This window comes from Geotrypetes seraphini, chromosome 4 (genome assembly GCF_902459505.1).
Source record: "Geotrypetes seraphini chromosome 4, aGeoSer1.1, whole genome shotgun sequence".
NCBI classification, from domain to species: domain Eukaryota; kingdom Metazoa; phylum Chordata; class Amphibia; order Gymnophiona; family Dermophiidae; genus Geotrypetes; species Geotrypetes seraphini.
The window spans coordinates 564,958-583,384 of NC_047087.1; the positions used below are offsets into that span (position 1 = coordinate 564,958).

The 18,427-nt window shown below is 44.6% G+C and overlaps 1 protein-coding gene across 2 annotated transcripts in view; it reads right to left on the reverse strand.

The window, feature by feature from the left end:
- Nucleotides 1-18,427, reverse strand: part of KARS1 (lysyl-tRNA synthetase 1) — a 204,518-nt gene that overhangs the window by 107,194 nt on the left and 78,897 nt on the right. For both annotated transcript variants that reach the window (XM_033942265.1, XM_033942263.1), the window contains one exon: nucleotides 22-208. In XM_033942265.1, the coding sequence (XP_033798156.1) occupies nucleotides 22-208 (187 nt within the window). The remainder of the gene's footprint in view (nucleotides 1-21; nucleotides 209-18,427) is intronic.

Sequence of the window (18,427 nt, forward strand, 5' to 3'; positions counted from 1 at the left end):
TGAGGGTGAAGAAGAGGTTACCTTGTCCTTAAGCCCAAAGTGAAGGTGAGGCAGCATATGCAGGCATGGAGAGAGTAGCTTCATCTCATGAGGAATTATACTCAGCTCCCCTTTCTTTGTCTTTCCAGGATACCCTTGAATACCAATAATATCACCACGACGAAGTCTATTATTAATTATTGCAAAGTCTTCTTCAGACTTATACTTCCTAAGTTGAAAGGAGAGACAAAATTAAACTTCCAGAATACATTAACAGATCAATTACTGGGACAAAATTCAGTTAACACTAAGACCTTATTATAGGAAATCTTCATACCCAGCTAATACAAGTACCATAACTATACCCAGAACCAGTAATACAATGGACACACCCATTAAATATTGAGACCCAGATTAAGTGGTCTTTGCTGACATAGGCCAGGATTCTGTAAACTGCATCCCGATTGTGGGCAGTTGTAGGCATCCTACAGCTGTCTAATCAGCCAATCGGGACGCACATTTAAAAAAATAAAAATACTCCCCAGATAGGCCGCCTATATTGAAGGCACCTTTGGGAGCCTAGGGAGGTAGCCTTAGGTGAACCTAGGCGACCCTGTATGTCTCCCTAGTAGAGCGGGAGACGCTTACAATATAGCCCCCCCCCAATGAAACCCCCCCCATGCCCTCTCCCCGGAACCCCCTCATCGAAACACCCCGCCCCCAAACCGAGCAAGTTTGCCGACTGAACGGGTCCTCACACCGACCGGCCCTCCCCTTCCCTGCCCAACCCATAGAAGCCTAAGGCCTGTTGGCCCAGGCACCTAAGGCCCCTCTTATGGGCGAGGCCTTAGGTACATGGGCAAAGAAGACTCTACCCATAGGAGGGGCCTTAGGCACCTAGGCCAATCAGACCCTAGGCTCCTGTGGATTGAGCATGGGAGGGGTGGGCCCACTTCATTTGGACCAATGCAGGCCTGCCGGCCAGCTGGTACAAGGACCCATCCAGCTGGCCAATTTTCTCGGTGAGCCGGGAGAGGGGGGGGGGTGGGGAGTTTCTTTAGGAGGGGGGTCTGGCAAGAGGAACTGGGCACCTTCCTGCTGGTGATCTTCGGGAAAGGGTGGGCGGTCATCGGGGAGGAGGGGTTGGGCTCTCTCCTGCCACGATCGTACTAGGGTGGGGAGACTGGCAGCCACGGCTGCTATACTTATCGCGTAAGGGAGAACCCTTGCCTCGATAAGTATAGCGGCTGCATCTACAGTAACCTGGTTCTGTAATTAGCATCTGTAACATGAACATGGGTTACAGAATCAGGTTTATTAGGCCGGATTCTGTATAGAACGCCCTTCCCGAGCATCCTATACAGAATCCAGGCCATAATGTCTACAATGTAGACCAGCGTCTGGACTTCTTTACCTTACAAGGACGGTTTTAAAAGTTTGGTAAATAAACAAGTTAAACAAATATTTTTTTTAATTTGACAAAACCTGTTTTTCCAACAGGATGGAAAAATAGGACACTCGCTAAACTAAGTGTACAGCCCTCGGTGAAGACTATGTTAAGAAATTTAACTTTTTAAAAAATATTTGTTTAACTTGTTTATTTACTGAACTTTTCAAACTAAATATAAAACTGGAAAGCGTGTTCTGTTCGATAATCTGGCTACACAAAATAATTCACTGCGTCAGTCAGAAATCATTCCTTTTTAAAAATGTCCAACTCGAAGGGCCAGCAAAAGTAAATTGCAGCCACCCCTCTCCCTTTCTTTTGAGTTTGCTTGTGCTTTGCCGCCAATGACGTGCAGGAATAAACTACGTAGTAAGGGTGAAGAGCTAGCGCATGCGTAAATTGCATAAATAAACAACAAGGATACTCTGCCCATGTGTTTCAATTGTTCTTACAGCAATCAGTGGGATCGCTATAGGACTTGCATCCAATCAGATCATTTGCATGTAGAATCTGTAGTAAGTCAGTTGCTTGGCAAAACTCGGCCAAGAATCGGCCAACACCGATCCAGATCGGTAGCTTTAGTGAATCTAGGCCTAAATGAGCCAGACTTGTTGAGAGGTCATTGTTAAAATGACTCTCCCAACTCTCATAGAAACATGACGGCAGATAAAGCCAAAAGGCCCATCCAGTCTGCTCATCCGCAGCATCCACTATCTCCTCCTCTACCTAAGAGATCCCATGTGCCTGTCCCACACTTTCTTCAGACACAGTCTTCGTCTCCATCTCTACCAGGAGACAATTACATGCATCCACCACCCTTTCAGTAAAAAAGTATTTGCTCAGATTAGTCCTGAGTCTATCACCTCTTAACTTTATCCCATGCCCTCTCACTCTGGAGTTTCCTTTCAAAGACTTGCCTCAAACATATTTATGCCATGCAGATATTTGCACATCTCTATCATATCTTCCCTCTCCCGCCTTTCCTCCAAAGTATACAGGTTGTGACAGGGAGAGTGCGGGAACCCCTGCAACAGCCAGGATTCCCATAGGTTTAAGCCCTGTCTTTGAGGTAAAGCACAGCAAGAGACAAGAGGCAGGTTTCTCACCCACTATCCCTAGCAGAAGGCAAGGAGGGGGTGGGGTGGGGTAAGAGAAACAGCACAAACACACATTGCAGATCAGTTTCCCTGAAGACAATCAGATCATTATAGGGACAGCCTCAGCCACAGCTGCAGTTAAACAGCCAGGGTTTGAGAGCAGTTGGAGATCAGATACAGAAAGGACCCGAGATCCAGAACAGGAACATGGAACCAGAGGAACGGGAGACAACAGCAGAGGGAAGCTGAGCCCAGTAGGCTGACAGGGAGGGTTTCACTACAACACAAACAGATTGACATTGAATGTGATATGCAAAATGTATCAGAGGATAATTTAATGGAAACCCCAGAGATAGCCAGTTACCTGAGCTTGGATGAGGAAGTCTATTACAGGCACACAAGCAGATGAGGATATGTTTTGTGAATAAGAGAACATTGGGCTAGATTCACGAACCTGCCCGATCAGGCCAGGTCCGATGAATTCTCCAAACAACAATATGCAGATGAGGGCGATCAGAGGAACGCCTCCATTTGCCTGCCCAGATCTCTAAATATTCTAGTTCACTCTCTAGTTATTTCTAAAATTGACTACTGTAATGCCCTGTTCAAAGGACTGTCTCAAAAGGAAATTAGACGTCTGCAAATCATCCAGAATGCTTCAATCAAACTCATTATGAAAGCCAAAAAATTTGATCACGTCACTCCCTTACTTGAGAAAGCTCATTGGCTTCCTGTTGCTCACCGCATTATGTATAAACTATGCCTCCTTACTTTTAAATCTCTGGTATTTAAAACCCCAGCCTTTATTTATAGGGTTTTAATTCCATATACATCACCTAGACTCCTGAGGTCAAGTGACCAAAATTTGTTGGTCATCCCTTCTCTTAAAGTTATTAATACGCGGCGGCAGACTATTTTTTCTGTTACGGCTCCCCAATCCTGGAATTCTCTTCCAATTCATCTGAAAGATGAAAAGAATCTTGAAAAATTTAAGAGCAAATTAGAGTCTTCTTTTTCAAGATGCATTCAATGTTTAATTGAACTGCTTTTGGCTCTTAATCCATTTTTAACTACTTTGATTGTTTTTTATTTCCCTTCCTATTGTTATTAACCTTAACTTTATAGCTAGATTGTATTTCATCCCGAGTTTTCCCTATGTTTTTATTAATGTACATAGAAACATAGAAGATGACGGCAGAAAAAGATGATGAAGATGATGGCAGAAAAAGATGATGAAGATGATGGCAGAAATCTTCATCATCTTTTTCTGCCGTCATCTTCTATGTTTCTATGTACATTAATAAAAACATAGGGAAAACTCGGGATGAAATACAATCTAGCTATAAAAGTAGTATAGTTAAGGTTAATAACAATAGGAAGGGAAATAAAAAACAATCAAAGTAGTTAAAAATGGATTAAGAGCCAAAAGCAGTTCAATTAAACATTGAATGCATCTTGAAAAAGAAGACTCTTTAGTTTGCTCTTAAATTTTTCAAGATTCTTTTCATCTCTCAGATGAATTGGAAGAGAATTCCAGGATTGAGGAGCCGTAACAGAAAAAATAGTCTGCCGCCGCGTATAATTTAATTTATTATTATGTATTAGTAGTTATGAAACTTGTCGTTTATATTTGTAATTTTATTTACTACAATATATTAGTAGTTATGGTATATCTCTTTTGTGTTTGTCTTCCTATATTTTGTAATTTTATTACTTTGTACATCGCTTAGAATTCGGAATACGCAATTAATCAAATGTTATAATAAACTTGAAACTTGACCATCTGTAGATGGTCGGCGCTTGTGCTGGATCTCCGGGCCCAGCAGAGATTTTTTTTTTTTTTACTTTTATAAACTTTTTTGGATTCCCTAATGGTCTATAGTGGATCCGTCCATGCAGGAAATATGCTAGATGGCACTCACAGTGGTGGTTGGGAAGATAATATAGGGGATATCAGAAGGGTAACAGCATGCTGACCATGTTGTATCTGTTATAGTCCAGGCACATGACTAATCTCTGATGTGTGACAAATATATGGAAGACCAAAAATGTGACTATCCTACCTGTGGGAGTGCCACCACTATGCTGATATATCAAACTGGCAAGAGGGAAAACACACATATGAGCTGGAATTAAGAATAAAAAATTCAACCAAAAACTCACTGCATGCCGACGCAGCTATGAGGAAGGAAAGAACCAAACGGCGTGAGGAAGAGAAAGTAAAACTTAAAAGTCCTGCTGGAAAACATTCAGCGAGATACTGTCTAATAAAACCCCAGAGAATAACCGGAGCAAAGGTACAAACAATGAAAGTAAAATTGTATTGCTCGTTGCCCAATGTAAGAAGCTGTCAAACTACAAGCCCACCAATGTAGCATGAGCAAACAGATGAAAGAGACTGCGGGGAAAGGTGGGAGAATCGGGCCAGGCAGGTGATCAGGGCAGCGGGAGAGTCGGGGCTGCAGGAGATCAGGGCTGACAGGGCAGAGAGTAGGGCGGCAGAAGGCAGGACATGCAGAGAGCAGGGCTTCAATAGAGCAGGAGAGTCAGAAAGACATTTTCGACTGGTCCCCAGCAGTCGCTTCTTGCGTTGATCGGCCAGCACAAAAATTTCTTTGGTGAATCGCGTCCCTGTCTACTTTGCATGCATTTCCCCTAATTTGCATGAACGGATTGGAAGCAGATCACAGGAGAGGTAAGTGAATCAGGCCGGAGGGAAATCTGTTTGTAAAGGGGTCGCAAACCGATCGGTACACGATCAGTTTGCTTTCTGAATCTAGCCCATTGAAGCATGTTACCTGAGGGAAAGAACTGCTAATCTTCCCTAAGATGCAGGAGGTTTAAAACTAGGTTTACCTCACTGTTTTATTAAGAGGATCTCAAGCTGGGGCAAAGAAACAGTGTTTGTGAAATGTTTATTTGCTTTAAAAACCTGTGCCTGTTTGCAGTGACGGCAAAAGACAGAGGGCTAGATTCACTAAGCCCACCGATCAAGTCCCGACCACTTTGCGACCACTTAGCAACCCAATTTCCCTCCAACCCAATTCACTAACCTCGTGGCCGATCATCCTCTAATCCAATCTGATCCATGCATGCAAATGAGGGGAAATGGCATGTAAAGTAGGCAGGCAGCGATTCACTAACAAAAAAACTGGAACACCAAGTGGGCTAGTCGATCAACAAACAAGCGACTGCTGGGGACCAGTCGTTTCCAACTGCATCTCCTGCTCTCTGCCCTGATCGCCACCCTGCTTCAGCCCCGATCGCTGCCCTGCCTCTCCTGCTTTCCTGCCCAGACTTTCCAGCTCTCTGCCCTGATCGCCGCCCTGCTTCTGCCCCGACTCTCCTGGCCTTCCCCCGCAGTGCGAGCCCGTGGTTTTAACCCAAGGGTTTAAAGCGGGTTAAAACCATGGGCCCGCTATAAAAAAGTTAAAAGTTAAAAAAAAGGTCGCTATTCTGAAAGCATGCGCAGACCATCTATGATCGCTATTCAGTGATCCGTGCAGTCAGTTGGGGGCGTAATTCCAAGTGTCCTCATCTGCATGAGGACGCTTACTGAATCAGCCCCCCGGCCCACGGATCGGATTGCTCATGGATCCAATCCAATCTGTAGGTTTAGTGAATCTAGCCCAGAGTATTTTGTGGCCGATTAACTCAGTGCACACAGGTGATAGGCGGATTATGTTCCTCAGTAGTGGCTTTTTCCTGAAGGGATGGTATAGTTACAGGAAAAAATCAGGGCCAGTGTTAAGGCTGCAAGAAGTCTTGTAAAGATAAAAGTTAATGTTTTAATGAACTGTTAACTGTAGCCAATGGTAACAAGAGCATTTGGCTAAGGAATCTAGCTAAAGAGCTTAATTATCCTGTGCCTGCCTTATGAGGGAACAAACAGGAGAAGATAGCATATGTTTTGGTGTTTTACAACTTTATTTATGCAATTGAAGAAACTGCATGTTTTGTTACGTTGAATTGTTTAACATGGACATACTGTAGTGCCAGGGAAGGCACCTGTTTAACATAGAAACATAGAAATAGACGGCAGATAAGGGCCAAGGCCCATCTAGTCTGCCCACCCTAATGTCCCTCCCCCTACCTTCGCCCTGTGAATAGATCCCATGTGACGATCCCATTTGGCCTTAAAATCAGGCATGCTGCTGGCCTTGATCACATGCAATGGAAGACTATTCCAGCGATCAACCACCCTTTCTGTGAAAAAGAATTTCCTGGTGTCAGCTCGTAGTTTCCCTCCCTTAATTTTCCACGGATGCCCTCTTCTTGTCGTGGGACCCTTGAAAAGGAAGATATCTTCCTCCGTCTCTATGCGGCCCGAGAGATACTTGAACGTCTCAATCATGTCCCCCCTCTCTCTGCGCTCCTCGAAGAGTATAGCTGCAATTTGTTTAGCCGTTCCTCGTATGGGAGATCCTTGAGTCCTGAGACCATCCGGGTGGCCATTCTCTGAACCGACTCCAGTCTCAGCACATCCTTGCGATAATGCGGCCTCCAGAATTGCACACAGTATTCCAGATGGGGCCTCACCATGGATCTATACAATGGCATAATGACTTCCGGCTTTCGGCTGACGAAACCCCTGCGTATGCAACCTATGACTTGTCTTGCTTTGGATGAAGCTTGCTCCACTTGATTGGCAGTCTTCATGTCCTCACTGACGATCACCCCTAGGTCACGTTCTGCTTCAGTTCTTGTTAGGATCTCGCCATTTAGGGTGTAAGTCTTACATGGATTTTGGCTGCCCAGGTGCATAACTTTGCATTTTTTGGCATTGAAGCTGAGTTGCCAGGACCTATACCAGCGCTCCAGTAGGAGTAGGTCGTGCATCATGTTGTCAGGCATTGAAACATCATCTATTGTGCATTTGCCCACTACATTACTTAGTTTGGCGTCATCGGCGAATAATGATTTTTTACCCCGAAGCCCTTCTGCCAAGTCCCTTATAAAGATGTTGAATAGGATTGGGCCCAAGACCGAGCCCTGTGGCACTCCACTGATCACCTCCATCATTTCAGAGGGTGTGCCTTTCACCACCACCCTTTGAAGCCTACCTCCAAGCCAGTTCCCAACCCATTTCGTCAATGTGTCACCTAATCCTATAGAACTCATCTTGCTCAGCAACCTGCGGTGTGGTACGCTATCGAATGCTTTGCTAAAGTCCAGGTACACGATGTCCAGGGACTCCCCAATATCTAGCTTCCCCGTCACCCAGTCAAAGAAGCTGATTAGGTTGGATTGGCACGATCTCCCTTTTGTAAATCCATGTTGACGGGGATCCCGTAGATTCTCCTCATCCAGGATCTTATCCAATTGGTATTTTATTAGAGTTTCCATTAGTTTGCTTACTATCGATGTTAGACTCACTGGTCTGTAGTTTGCTGTCTCCATCTTGGAGCCTTTCTTGTGGAGTGGAATGACGTTAGCCGTCCTCCAGTCCAGTCAGATTGCACACCCTGGAAAGGGGATAACAATAAAAGTTTTATTTTGCACAAGAGAAGTATTTTGCCTTTTAGTTGATAGTGCTCCTATTCAAGGCCACTCCAGTTACTGCTCGGCTGGTCTATGCTGAGGTCAGTGTTCTGCCATTGGCTTACCCTGCACCCCGCCACAATATTGAGATAAGAACATAAGAATTACAATACTGGGGCAGACTGAAGGTCCATCAATCCCAGGATCCTGTTTCCAACAGTGGCCAACCCAGATCCCAAATACCTAGCTTGATCCCAGGTGGTAAAATAGATTTTATGTTGCTTATCCTAGGAATAAGGAGTGGATTTCCCCAAGCCATCTCAATAATGGCATATGGACTTCTCATTTAGGAAATTAGCCAAACCTTTTTTAAACCTTGCTAAGCTGATTCTACTACATTCTCTGCAACAAATTCCAAAGTTTAATTACACATTGTGTGAAGAAATATTTTCTCTGGTTTGTTTGAAATCTACTACTTAGTAGCTTTATCGTATGCCCCCTAATCCTATTATTTTTGGAGCGAGTACCTTTTCAAAAGAACCTACCTTTTCATAAGAACATAAGAATAACCCTTACAGGGTCAGTAGCCCACGGTGGCCAATCCAGGTCACTAGTATCTGAACAAAACCCAAGGAGTAGCAACATTGATGATGTTATTCATGATTTTCATTATACAAGCTATGGTATTTGTTTGCAGATATGATTTTTGATGATTGTTTCTGTGTGTTTTATTATGTTTTTATAAAATTATGTATATAAATTATGTAAACCGTTTAATTTTAAACGGTATAGAAATTTTTTAAATAAATAATTCCATGCTATCCAGGGCAGTGGCTTCCCCCCATGTCTTTCTCAATAACAGTCTATGGACTTTTCCTCCAGGAAATTGTCCAAACCTTTCTTAAAACCAGCTACACTATCCACTCTTACCACATCCTCTGGCAATGCGTTCCAGAGCTTAACTATTCTCTGAGTGAAAAAATATTTCCTCCTATTGGTTTTAAAAGTATTTCTCTGTAACTTCATTGAGTGTACCCTAGTCTTTGTAATTTATGACAGAGTGAAAATTCGATCCACTAGTACCTGTTCTACTCCACTCAGAATTTTGTAGATTTCAATCATATCTCCCCTCAGCCATCTATTTCCAAGCTGAAGAGCCCTAACCTTTTTAGTTGGGGATGAACTAAAGTCAGCAATCGTTGCTAACTTGTTTTCACATTTTTATAGATGATCGCTGTTGGGCTGAGTTTAGCTGGGCAGGAACTTAAAACTTTTGCTGACGATTTAATGCTCATTCTCATGAACCCTGCTCATTCTCTTCCAGTGGCTCTGGATCTCATAGCGGAATATGGGTACTATTCTGGTCTAGTAATTAATCTTGATAAATTGCCTTGCCATCCCATCCTTCTATCCGCACTCAGTGGGGTGGTGTCTTCCCCCTACAATGGGCCATGGTTTCTTTCAAATATCTTTGTCTTTATCCCTACTGACCTTTCTACTTTATATGTTATCATAGTAACATCGTAGATGACGGCAGATAAAGACCCAAATGGTCCATCCAGTCTGCCCATCCTGATTCAATCAAAAATTTTTCTTCTTAGCTATTTCTGGGCAAGAATCCAAAGCTCTATCCGGTACTGTGCTAGGGTTCCAACTGCCAAAATCTCCATCAAAACCGACTCCCATCTAAACCCTCCCAGCCATTGAAGCCCTCTCCAGCCCATCCTCCCCCAAACGGCCATATAGAGACACAGACCGTGCAAGTCTGCCCAGTACTGGCCTTAGTTCAATATTTAATATTATTTTCTGATTCTAGATCCTCTGTGTTCATCCCACGCTTCTTTGAACTTAGTCACCGTTTTCCTCTCCACCACCTTCTCCATAAAGTAGAATTTCCTAACTTTGCTCTTGAATCTACCACCTCTCAACCTCAAATTATGTCCTCTGGTTTTACCATTTTCCTTTTTCTGGAAAAGATTTTGTTCTACGGTATATAAACCTAAGGCTTAGTTTAGTTTAGTTAATACCCTTCAAGTATTTGAATGTCTGCATCATATCTCCCCTGTCTCTCCTTTCCTCTAGGGCACAGTTCTTCAACCGCCGGTCTGCGGACCGGTTCCAGTCTGCAGAAAATTCCTGCCGGTCCGCACAGGACCGGCGAGATCAACATCTTCAATTTCTTGCCGGTCCGCACAGGACCGGCAATATCGAGGAGCTGTAGTTGCACAGGGCCGGAGAGATAATGGGGAGCCTCAGACTGTGCTTTCTCCCCTCCCAGCGTCTCTCCTTACAAGCGCAGCGATTCAGGAAGGAAGCCTTGGAGCTTTTGCTGAGTCGGGCCGCCTCTGATGATGCAACTTCCGCTTTCCTCAGAGGCAGTGCGACCCAACAAAGGACCCGAGGCTGCCTTACTGAATCGCAGCGCTGGCAAGTAAGGAGAGTTGCTGGGAGGGGAGAAAGCTGCTGGGCATGGTGAAAAAAAAAAAAAAGGGACAGCTGTTACTGGACCTGGAGAGGGAGGAGAGATGCTGCTGGGAGGGGAGGAGGGAAGCTGCTGGGCATGGTGAAAACAAAAGGGACAGCTGCTACTGGACCTGGAGAGGGAGAAGGAGAGATGCTGCTGGGAGGGGAGGAGGGAAAGGAGTCTGGGAAGCTGCTACTGGACCTGGAGGAAGGGAGAAGGAGAGATGCTGCTGGGATGGGAGGAGAGAAAGGAAAGGGAAGAGAGTTACTGCTAGACAGGGGGAGGAGGGAAGGGAGAAGAAAAAAGGAAGGAAACGGCTTGCAGGGAGATTAGAGGAGGGGAAGGGGAGAGACATGAATGAGATGGGAAGGGGGGTCAGCAGAGAAATTGAGAGGGACAAAGATGCTAGATCTGATGTAGGAGAGATAAAAATGAAGAGAGCAGTGAAGCTGGAATAAATCATGTAAAAAGGAGAGAGGGGCTTAGGCTGGATGGAAAGGGGAGGGGGGGCATAGAAAGAAGACAAATACCATATGGAAGGGGGAGAGGTCAGACAGTAGATGGAAGGGGCAGATGCTGGAAGGAAGAGTGAAAAGAAGATGAAAGCAGAAATCAGAGACAACAAAAGGTAGAAACAAAGAATTTTATTTCTATTTTGTGATTAGAATATATCAGATTTGAAATATATATCCTGCTAGAGCTGGTGTTAGACATAACTTGGGACTGCAAAGTCCAGGCAGTGGCTTAGGGCTCTCTCTGACCAGTGGGGCAGTTGCCCTAGTTGCACTTCCCTAACCCTATTCCTGCTATCTGTGACTGCGGTATTCTGTTAGCATGATATTTCTGTGTAGCATTCTGTAATAATTTGGCTTATTCAGTTTTCTTGATAGTAGAGGGGATATATGTGAAGGGGAGGGGAGACAGGGGTTTTGTTGATCCTTGCTCTGTATTATTTGTATTTATAAAATGACAATTGTACAGAATATTGTTTCTTTTTATACTTTAATAAAATACATTCAGTATAAAATCATAACTGAGGCTTGTGCGGATGGGATCAGATAGTTTGCGAGGACCGAGCTCGCGGAAACGGGGTGGAAACGGGGTTTTTAAATTTCAGTCCTAGTAGTTTGCCGGTCCACAAAATAGTTCTTTTCCCCGCTGGTCCATAGGTGTAAAAAGGTTGAAGAACATTGCTCTAGGGTATACATATTCAGGGCTTCCAGTCTCTTCTCATACGTCTTCTGACACAAGCCTCCTATCATTTTCGTCGCCCTCCTCTGGACCGCCTCTAGTCTTCTTACGTTCTTCACCAGATAAGGTCTCCAAAACTGAACACAATACTCCAAGTGGGGCCTTACCAATGACATGTACAGGGGCATCAACACCTTCTTCCTTCTACTGGCTACGCCTCTCTTTATACAGCCCAGCATCCTTCTGGCAGCAGCCACTGCCTTGTCACACTGTTTTTTCGCCTTTAGATCTTCGGACACTATCACCCCAAGGTCCCTCTCCCCATCCGTGCATATCAGCTTCTCACCTCCCAGCATATATGGTTCCTTCCGATTATTAATCCCCAAATGCATTACTCTGCATTGGGTGAAGAAGAACTTCCTAGCATTGGTTCTGAATCTGTCCCCTCTTAATTTTTATGAATGCCCTCTCATTCTTGTGGTTTTTGAATGGTTGAAGAATCTGTCCCTCTCCACTTTCTCTATGCCCTTCATGATCTTGTAAATCTCTATCATGTCCCCTCTAAGTTTCCGCTTCTCCAGGGAAGAGAGCCCCATTTTTTTTCTAATCTTTCAGCATATGAAAGGTTTTCCATACCTTTAATCAATCGTGTTGCTCTTTTCTGAACCCTCTCGAGTATCGCAATATCCTTCTTAAGGTACGGCGACCAATATTGGATGCAGTACTCCAGATGCAGGCGCACCATCGCCCGATACAACGGCAGGATAACTTCTTTCGTTCTGGTTGTAACACCTTTCTTGATAATACCTAGCATTCTATTTGTCTTCTTAGAGGCCGCTGCGCATTGTGCCAACAGCTTCATTGTGTTGTCCACTATTACTCCCAAGTCCTTTTCTTGGGTACGTATAGCTGTACTTCGGGTTTCTGTTTCCTACATGCAAGACTTTACATTTCTCTACATTAAACTTCATCTGCCATCTCGTCGCCCACTCTTCTAGTTTGTTCACGTCCCTTTGTAAATCTTCACAGTCCTCTTCTGAATCTCAACTCCACTAAATAGTTGGTGTCTGCAAATTTTATTACTTCGCACTTCGTCCCTGTTTCTAGATCATTTATAAATACATTGAATGGCAGCGGTCCGAGTACCGACCCCTGCGGAACACCACTCGTGACCCTCCTCCAGTCCGAGTACTGGCCTGCTAACCAATTTTTGATCCATCTATGTACGTCTCCTTCCACCCCTTCTTCAGTTTCCGTAGTAGGCGTTCATGGGGTACCTTGTCAAAAGCTTTTCAGAAATCTAAGCATAGGATGTCTATGGGGGTCCCCTTTGTCCATCCGTTTGTTAATTCCTTTGAGGAAGGGCAATAAGTCCGTTAGGCACGATCTTCCCTTGCAGAAGCCATGTTGGCTTGTTTTCATCAGTTTATTCCTTTCTAGATGTTCGTCGATGCTGTCTTTTATCAGCGCTTCCGCCATCTTCCCCGGAACCGAAGTCAAACTAACCGGTCTGTAGTTCCTTGGATCACCTCTCGATCCTTTTTTAAAGATGGGCGTAACATTAGCTATCTTCCAATCCTCCGGGATCACACCTGTTTTCAGGGATAGATTACAAACCTGCTGTAGTAGTTCTGCTATTTCCTCCTTTAGTTCTTTCAATACCGGGCCCGGAGATTTGTCAGTTTTTAATCTATCTGCTTGTGTATGTCTTTATGGCTTACCTCCATAGATGTTAATTTTTCTGCTTGATCTCCTTTGAAGATTTTTTCAGGTTCCAGCAAGTTGGATGTGTCCTCTTTTGTAAATACTGATGAAAAGAACATGTTTAGTCTATCCACTACTTCTTTTTCCTCCTTCACCACTCCTTTCCTATCTCCGTCGTCCAGCGGTCCCACCTCCTCCCTAGCCGGCTGCTTCCCTTTAATATATCTGAAGAACGGTTTGAAATTTCGTACTTCCCTGGCTAGCTTCTCTTCGTAGTTTCTTTTTGCTCTTCTAACCACGAAGTGACATTCTTTTTGATGCTTCCTGTGCTCTTTCCAGTTTTCCTCGGTTTTGTCCTTTTTCCATTTCTGGAATGAATTCTTCTTATCTCCTATCGCTTTCTTTACTTCTTTAGTTATTCACGCGGTGTCTTTTGTTCGGCTCTTTTTGCATTCTTTTCTTCAATGGAAATCAAGCAGAAAAATTAACATCCATGGAAGTGAGCCTTGAAGATATGCGCAGGCAGATAGAAAAACTAAAAGCTGACAAATCCCCGGGTCTGGACGGAATCCATCCAAGGGTTCTGAAAGAATTAAAGAAGGAGATAGCAGAACTACTGCAGCAAATTTGCAACCTATCCCTGAAAACAGGAGTATTCCGGAGGATTGGAAGATAGCCAACGTCACGCCCATCTTTAAAAAGGGATCAAGAGGTGACCCGGGAAACTACAGACCGGTGAGTCTCACCTCGGTTCCGGGGAAAATGGCGGAAGCACTGATAAAAGAAAACATCGATGAACATTTAGAAAGAAACAAACTTCTGAAAACAAGCCAACATGGTTTCTGCAGGGGGAGATCGTGCCTAACTAACTTATTGAACTTCTTCGAAGGAATTAACAAACAGAGGACAGAGGAGACCCCATAGACATCATATACCTGGATTTCAAAAAGCCTTTGACAAGGTGCCACACAAATGTCTACTCCGGAAACTAAAGAACCATGGGGTAGACGGAGACATACATAGATGGATCAGAAACTGGTTGGCGGGTAGGAAACAGAGGGTAGGGGTGAAGGGCCACTACTCGGAATGGAGGAGGGTCACGAGTGGTGTTCCACAGGGCTCGGTGCTTGGGCCGCTGCTATTTAATATATTCATAAATGATCTAGAAACAGGGACGAAGTGTGAGATAATAAAATTTGCAGACGACACCAAACTATTTAGTGGAGCTCGGACTAAAGAGGACTGCGAAGAATTGCAAAGGGACTTGAGCAAACTAGGAGAATGGGCAACGAGATGGCAGATGAAGTTCAACGTTGAGAAATGTAAAGTATTGCATCTGGGAAGCAGAAACCCGAGGTACAACTATACAATGGGAGGGATGTTAGTGAACGAGAGTACCCAAGAAAGGGACTTGGAGGTAATGGTGAACATGACAATGAAGCCGACGGCACAGTGTGCAGCGGCCGCTAAGAGAGCGAATAGAATGCTAGGTATAATCAAGAAGGGTATTACAACTAGGACGAAAGAAGTTATCCTGCCGCTGTATCGGGCGATGGTGCGCCCGCATCTGGAATACTGCGTCCAATATTGGTCGCCGTACCTTAAGAAGGATATGGCGTTACTCGAGAGGGTTCAGAGGAGAGCGACACGTCTAATAAAAGGGATGGAAAACCTTTCATACGCTGAGAGATTGGAGAAACTGGGTCTCTTTTCCCTGGAGAAGAGGAGACTTAGAGGGGATATAATAGAGACTTATAAGATCAAGAGGGGCATAGAGAGAGTAGAGAGGGACAGATTCTTCAAACTTTCAAAAAATATAAGAACAAGAGGGCATTCAGAAAAACTGAAAGGGGACAGATTCAAAACAAATGCTAGGAAGTTCTTCTTTACCCAGCGTGTGGTGGACACTTGGAATGCGCTTCCAGAGGACGTAATAGGGCAGGGTACGGTATTGGGGTTTAAGAAAGCATTGGAAAATTTTCTGCTGGAAAGGGGGATAGAAGGGTATAAATAGAAGATCACTGCACAGGTCCTGGACCTGTTGGGGCCGCCGCGTGAGCGGGCTGCTGGGCATGATGGACCTCAGGTCTGACCCAGCAGAGGCATTGCTTATGTTCTTATATACAGATTTTGCGCCTCACTCACCATGTCCTTGAATAAAGACCAGGCTTGCTCTACAGTCTGTGATTTCTTTGAGCTGTTCCTAAGTTTCTTCCTTACCATTACTCTCATCGCTTCGTAGTTTCCTTTCTCGAAGTTGTCGTTGTGGCTCTCTTCCCCTTTGATATTCCTACTTCAACTTTGAACTTGATCAGATTGTGATTGCTGTTTCCCAACGGCCCCACTACTTCCACTTCTTTTGCAGATCCTCTTAGCCCATTGAGGATTAGATCTAAAGTGGAATTCCCTCTCGTCGGTTCTCTGACAAGCTGCTCCATAAAGCAGTCCTGTATAGCCTCCAGGAATCCGGTCTTCCTAGCGCATTTTGAGTTTCCAAGACTCCAGTCTATCCCGGGATAGTTGAAGTCTCCCATAACAATCGTGTTACCGCTTTTGCATTCTCGCTTCATATCGGCTTTCATTTCTTCATCATTTGCTTCGGTTTTCCCAGGTGGACGATAGTACAGGCCCATCTTTATCTCGGGCCCATTCCTTCCCGATATTTTAACCCATAGTGATTCCAAATTGTTGGTCGTCACTGCTGTGTCCACTCTGGTCGAGTGTATGTTATCCTTTATGTATAGGGCTAGTCCTCCTTCTTTCTGACCTGACCTGTCTTCACGATAGAGTTTGTACCCCGGCAGTGCTATGTCCCATTTGTTTTCTTCATTCCACCATGTTTCAGAGACCCCAATGATGTCTAGGTTCTCTTTTTTGGCCATGACTTCAAGTTCTCCCATTTTGTTCCTTAGGCTCCTTGCACTAATATACATGCAATTTAAGTTCTGATATTATTTTGCCTTCATTTTCTTTTCCTGTGCTACGATCTTCCTATCATCCTCTTCTTGATCTGTCAACTTTTGTTTTTTGCCCGTCGTGTCTTCCCAGCATTTTTCCCACTCAGTATCCTCTCGGGATACCTTCTTCCAAATCGTCGACCCTTGGTTGACTGGCGGCTTTCCCCTTCTTCTTAGTTTAAAGCCTACTCTATTCCTCTCCTGACGTTGTTTGCTAGAAGTCTAGTTCCCACCACGCTCAGGTGCAGTCCATCTCTCCTGAAAAACTTGCTCTTAACCCAAAACGTTGTCCAGTTCCTCACAAAGTGGAACCCCTCTTCCTCGCACCATCTCCTCATCCATGACTGTAGTTCCGTCTGCCTCTTCACATCTGCCCTTGGTACTGGTAGAATCTCTGAAAATGCTATCTTCTGAGTCCTCATCTTCAACTTCCTTCCCAGAATCTTGAACTGTTCGATCAGTGCATTTCTACTGTAATCTCTCCTGCTGACATCATTTGTCCCAATATGGATCATCACTGTAGTCTCTTCCGTCTCTACTCCTTCTAGGATCTTTTCAATTTTGTCGACGATGTCTTTTGCTCTTGCTCCTGGGAGGCAGGTCACTAGTCGATCCTCTCTCCATCCTGCTATCTAATCTAATCTAATCTAAACCTTAAGTTTATATACCGCATCATCTCCATGAGAATGGAGCTCGACACGGTTTACAAGAACTTAAAATAGTGGGTAGAGAAGAAGAAAAGGGATTACATGAACTTATGTGTAGAAGGGGGGAGAGAAAGGGGGGAAGGATAGAGCTACAATTTGCTGAAAAGCCAGGTTTTCAGTTGTTTGCGGAATAACTGAAGGGAGCTCAGGTTCCGCAGCGGGGTGGTGAGGTCGTTCCAAAGACCTGTGATTTTAAAGAGAAGGGATTTTCCCAGTTTGCCTGAATAGTGGATGCCACGTGGAGAGGGGAAGGCTAGTTTAAGCCTTTGGGCAGTTCTGGAGGAGTTGGGACTGGAGGAGTTGAAAGACAGTGGGATAAGAGGAGGCAGGATTCCGTGAATGATCTTGAAAGCCAGGCAGGAACATTTGAAATGGATTCTGGAGATTATTGGGAGCCAATGAAGTTTGGCAAGGAGTGGGGAGGCATGGTCAGACTTGCGTTTTGAGAAGATCAGTTTGGCTGCAGTATTCTGGATTAGCTGGAGTCTTAGAATACTTTTTTTTGATAGATTTAAGTAGATGGCGTTGCAGTAATCTAGTTTGGAGAGGATGATGGATTGGACAAGGATGGCAAAGTGTTGTTGGCTGAAGTAGGATCTAGCTTTCCTCAGCATGTGAAGGCTGAAAAAGCATGATTTTGCCAAAGAGTTGAGGTGGTCATTGAGGGAGAGAGAGGAATCGATAGTGATACCAAGGACCTTACATGAGAACTTGAACTGTAGTGTATCGCCTGTGGGTAGTGTGAAAAGTGTGGGCAGGTGTTCGAATTTTGGGCCGAGCCAGAGTAGTTTTGTTTTAGATTCATTTAGTTTCATCTGTACCAAGAGGGACCAGGCACGGAGTCTCATTATGCAAGCTATAATGTTTTCGTGGAGGTTGGTGAGGTTCTGGTCAGTCTCAAGGAGGACAAGGATGTCATCTGCATAAGTGTAGATTGTTTCCAGGGGGGATAGTTGAAAGAGTTTCAGGGAGGACATGTAGATGTTAAAGAGAATAGGGGAAAGGGGTGATCCTTGAGGCTATGTGGCTATCTACTTGCCTTAGGACTGAGTCTCCCACTAGGATCGCAGACTTTCCCTTCTTCAGTTTTTGCTCCGGTTGCAGGTCTATGTCCTCGGTGTGCCTCGCTGCTTCTTCTTCTAGGCATCGGCAAGACCTTGCCTTCCCTTCCTGCGGGATTCCTCTGTGGGTTTCTTCTTCCTTGGAGTCATCTTACTCTTGTTCTCCATTCTTTGGAGTCAGCTTCCTCTTGTTCTCCATTCCATGTGGGTGTTTCTTCGTCTTTCCTCTAATGATCGTGTTCTTCCACACTCCTCCTTTAGGCCTCCTCAATGAACTCCTCGAGCTCCCTGACTTGTTCATCAATATGTCTCTCTCTCGTGAAGTCTTCAGCTGTCCTG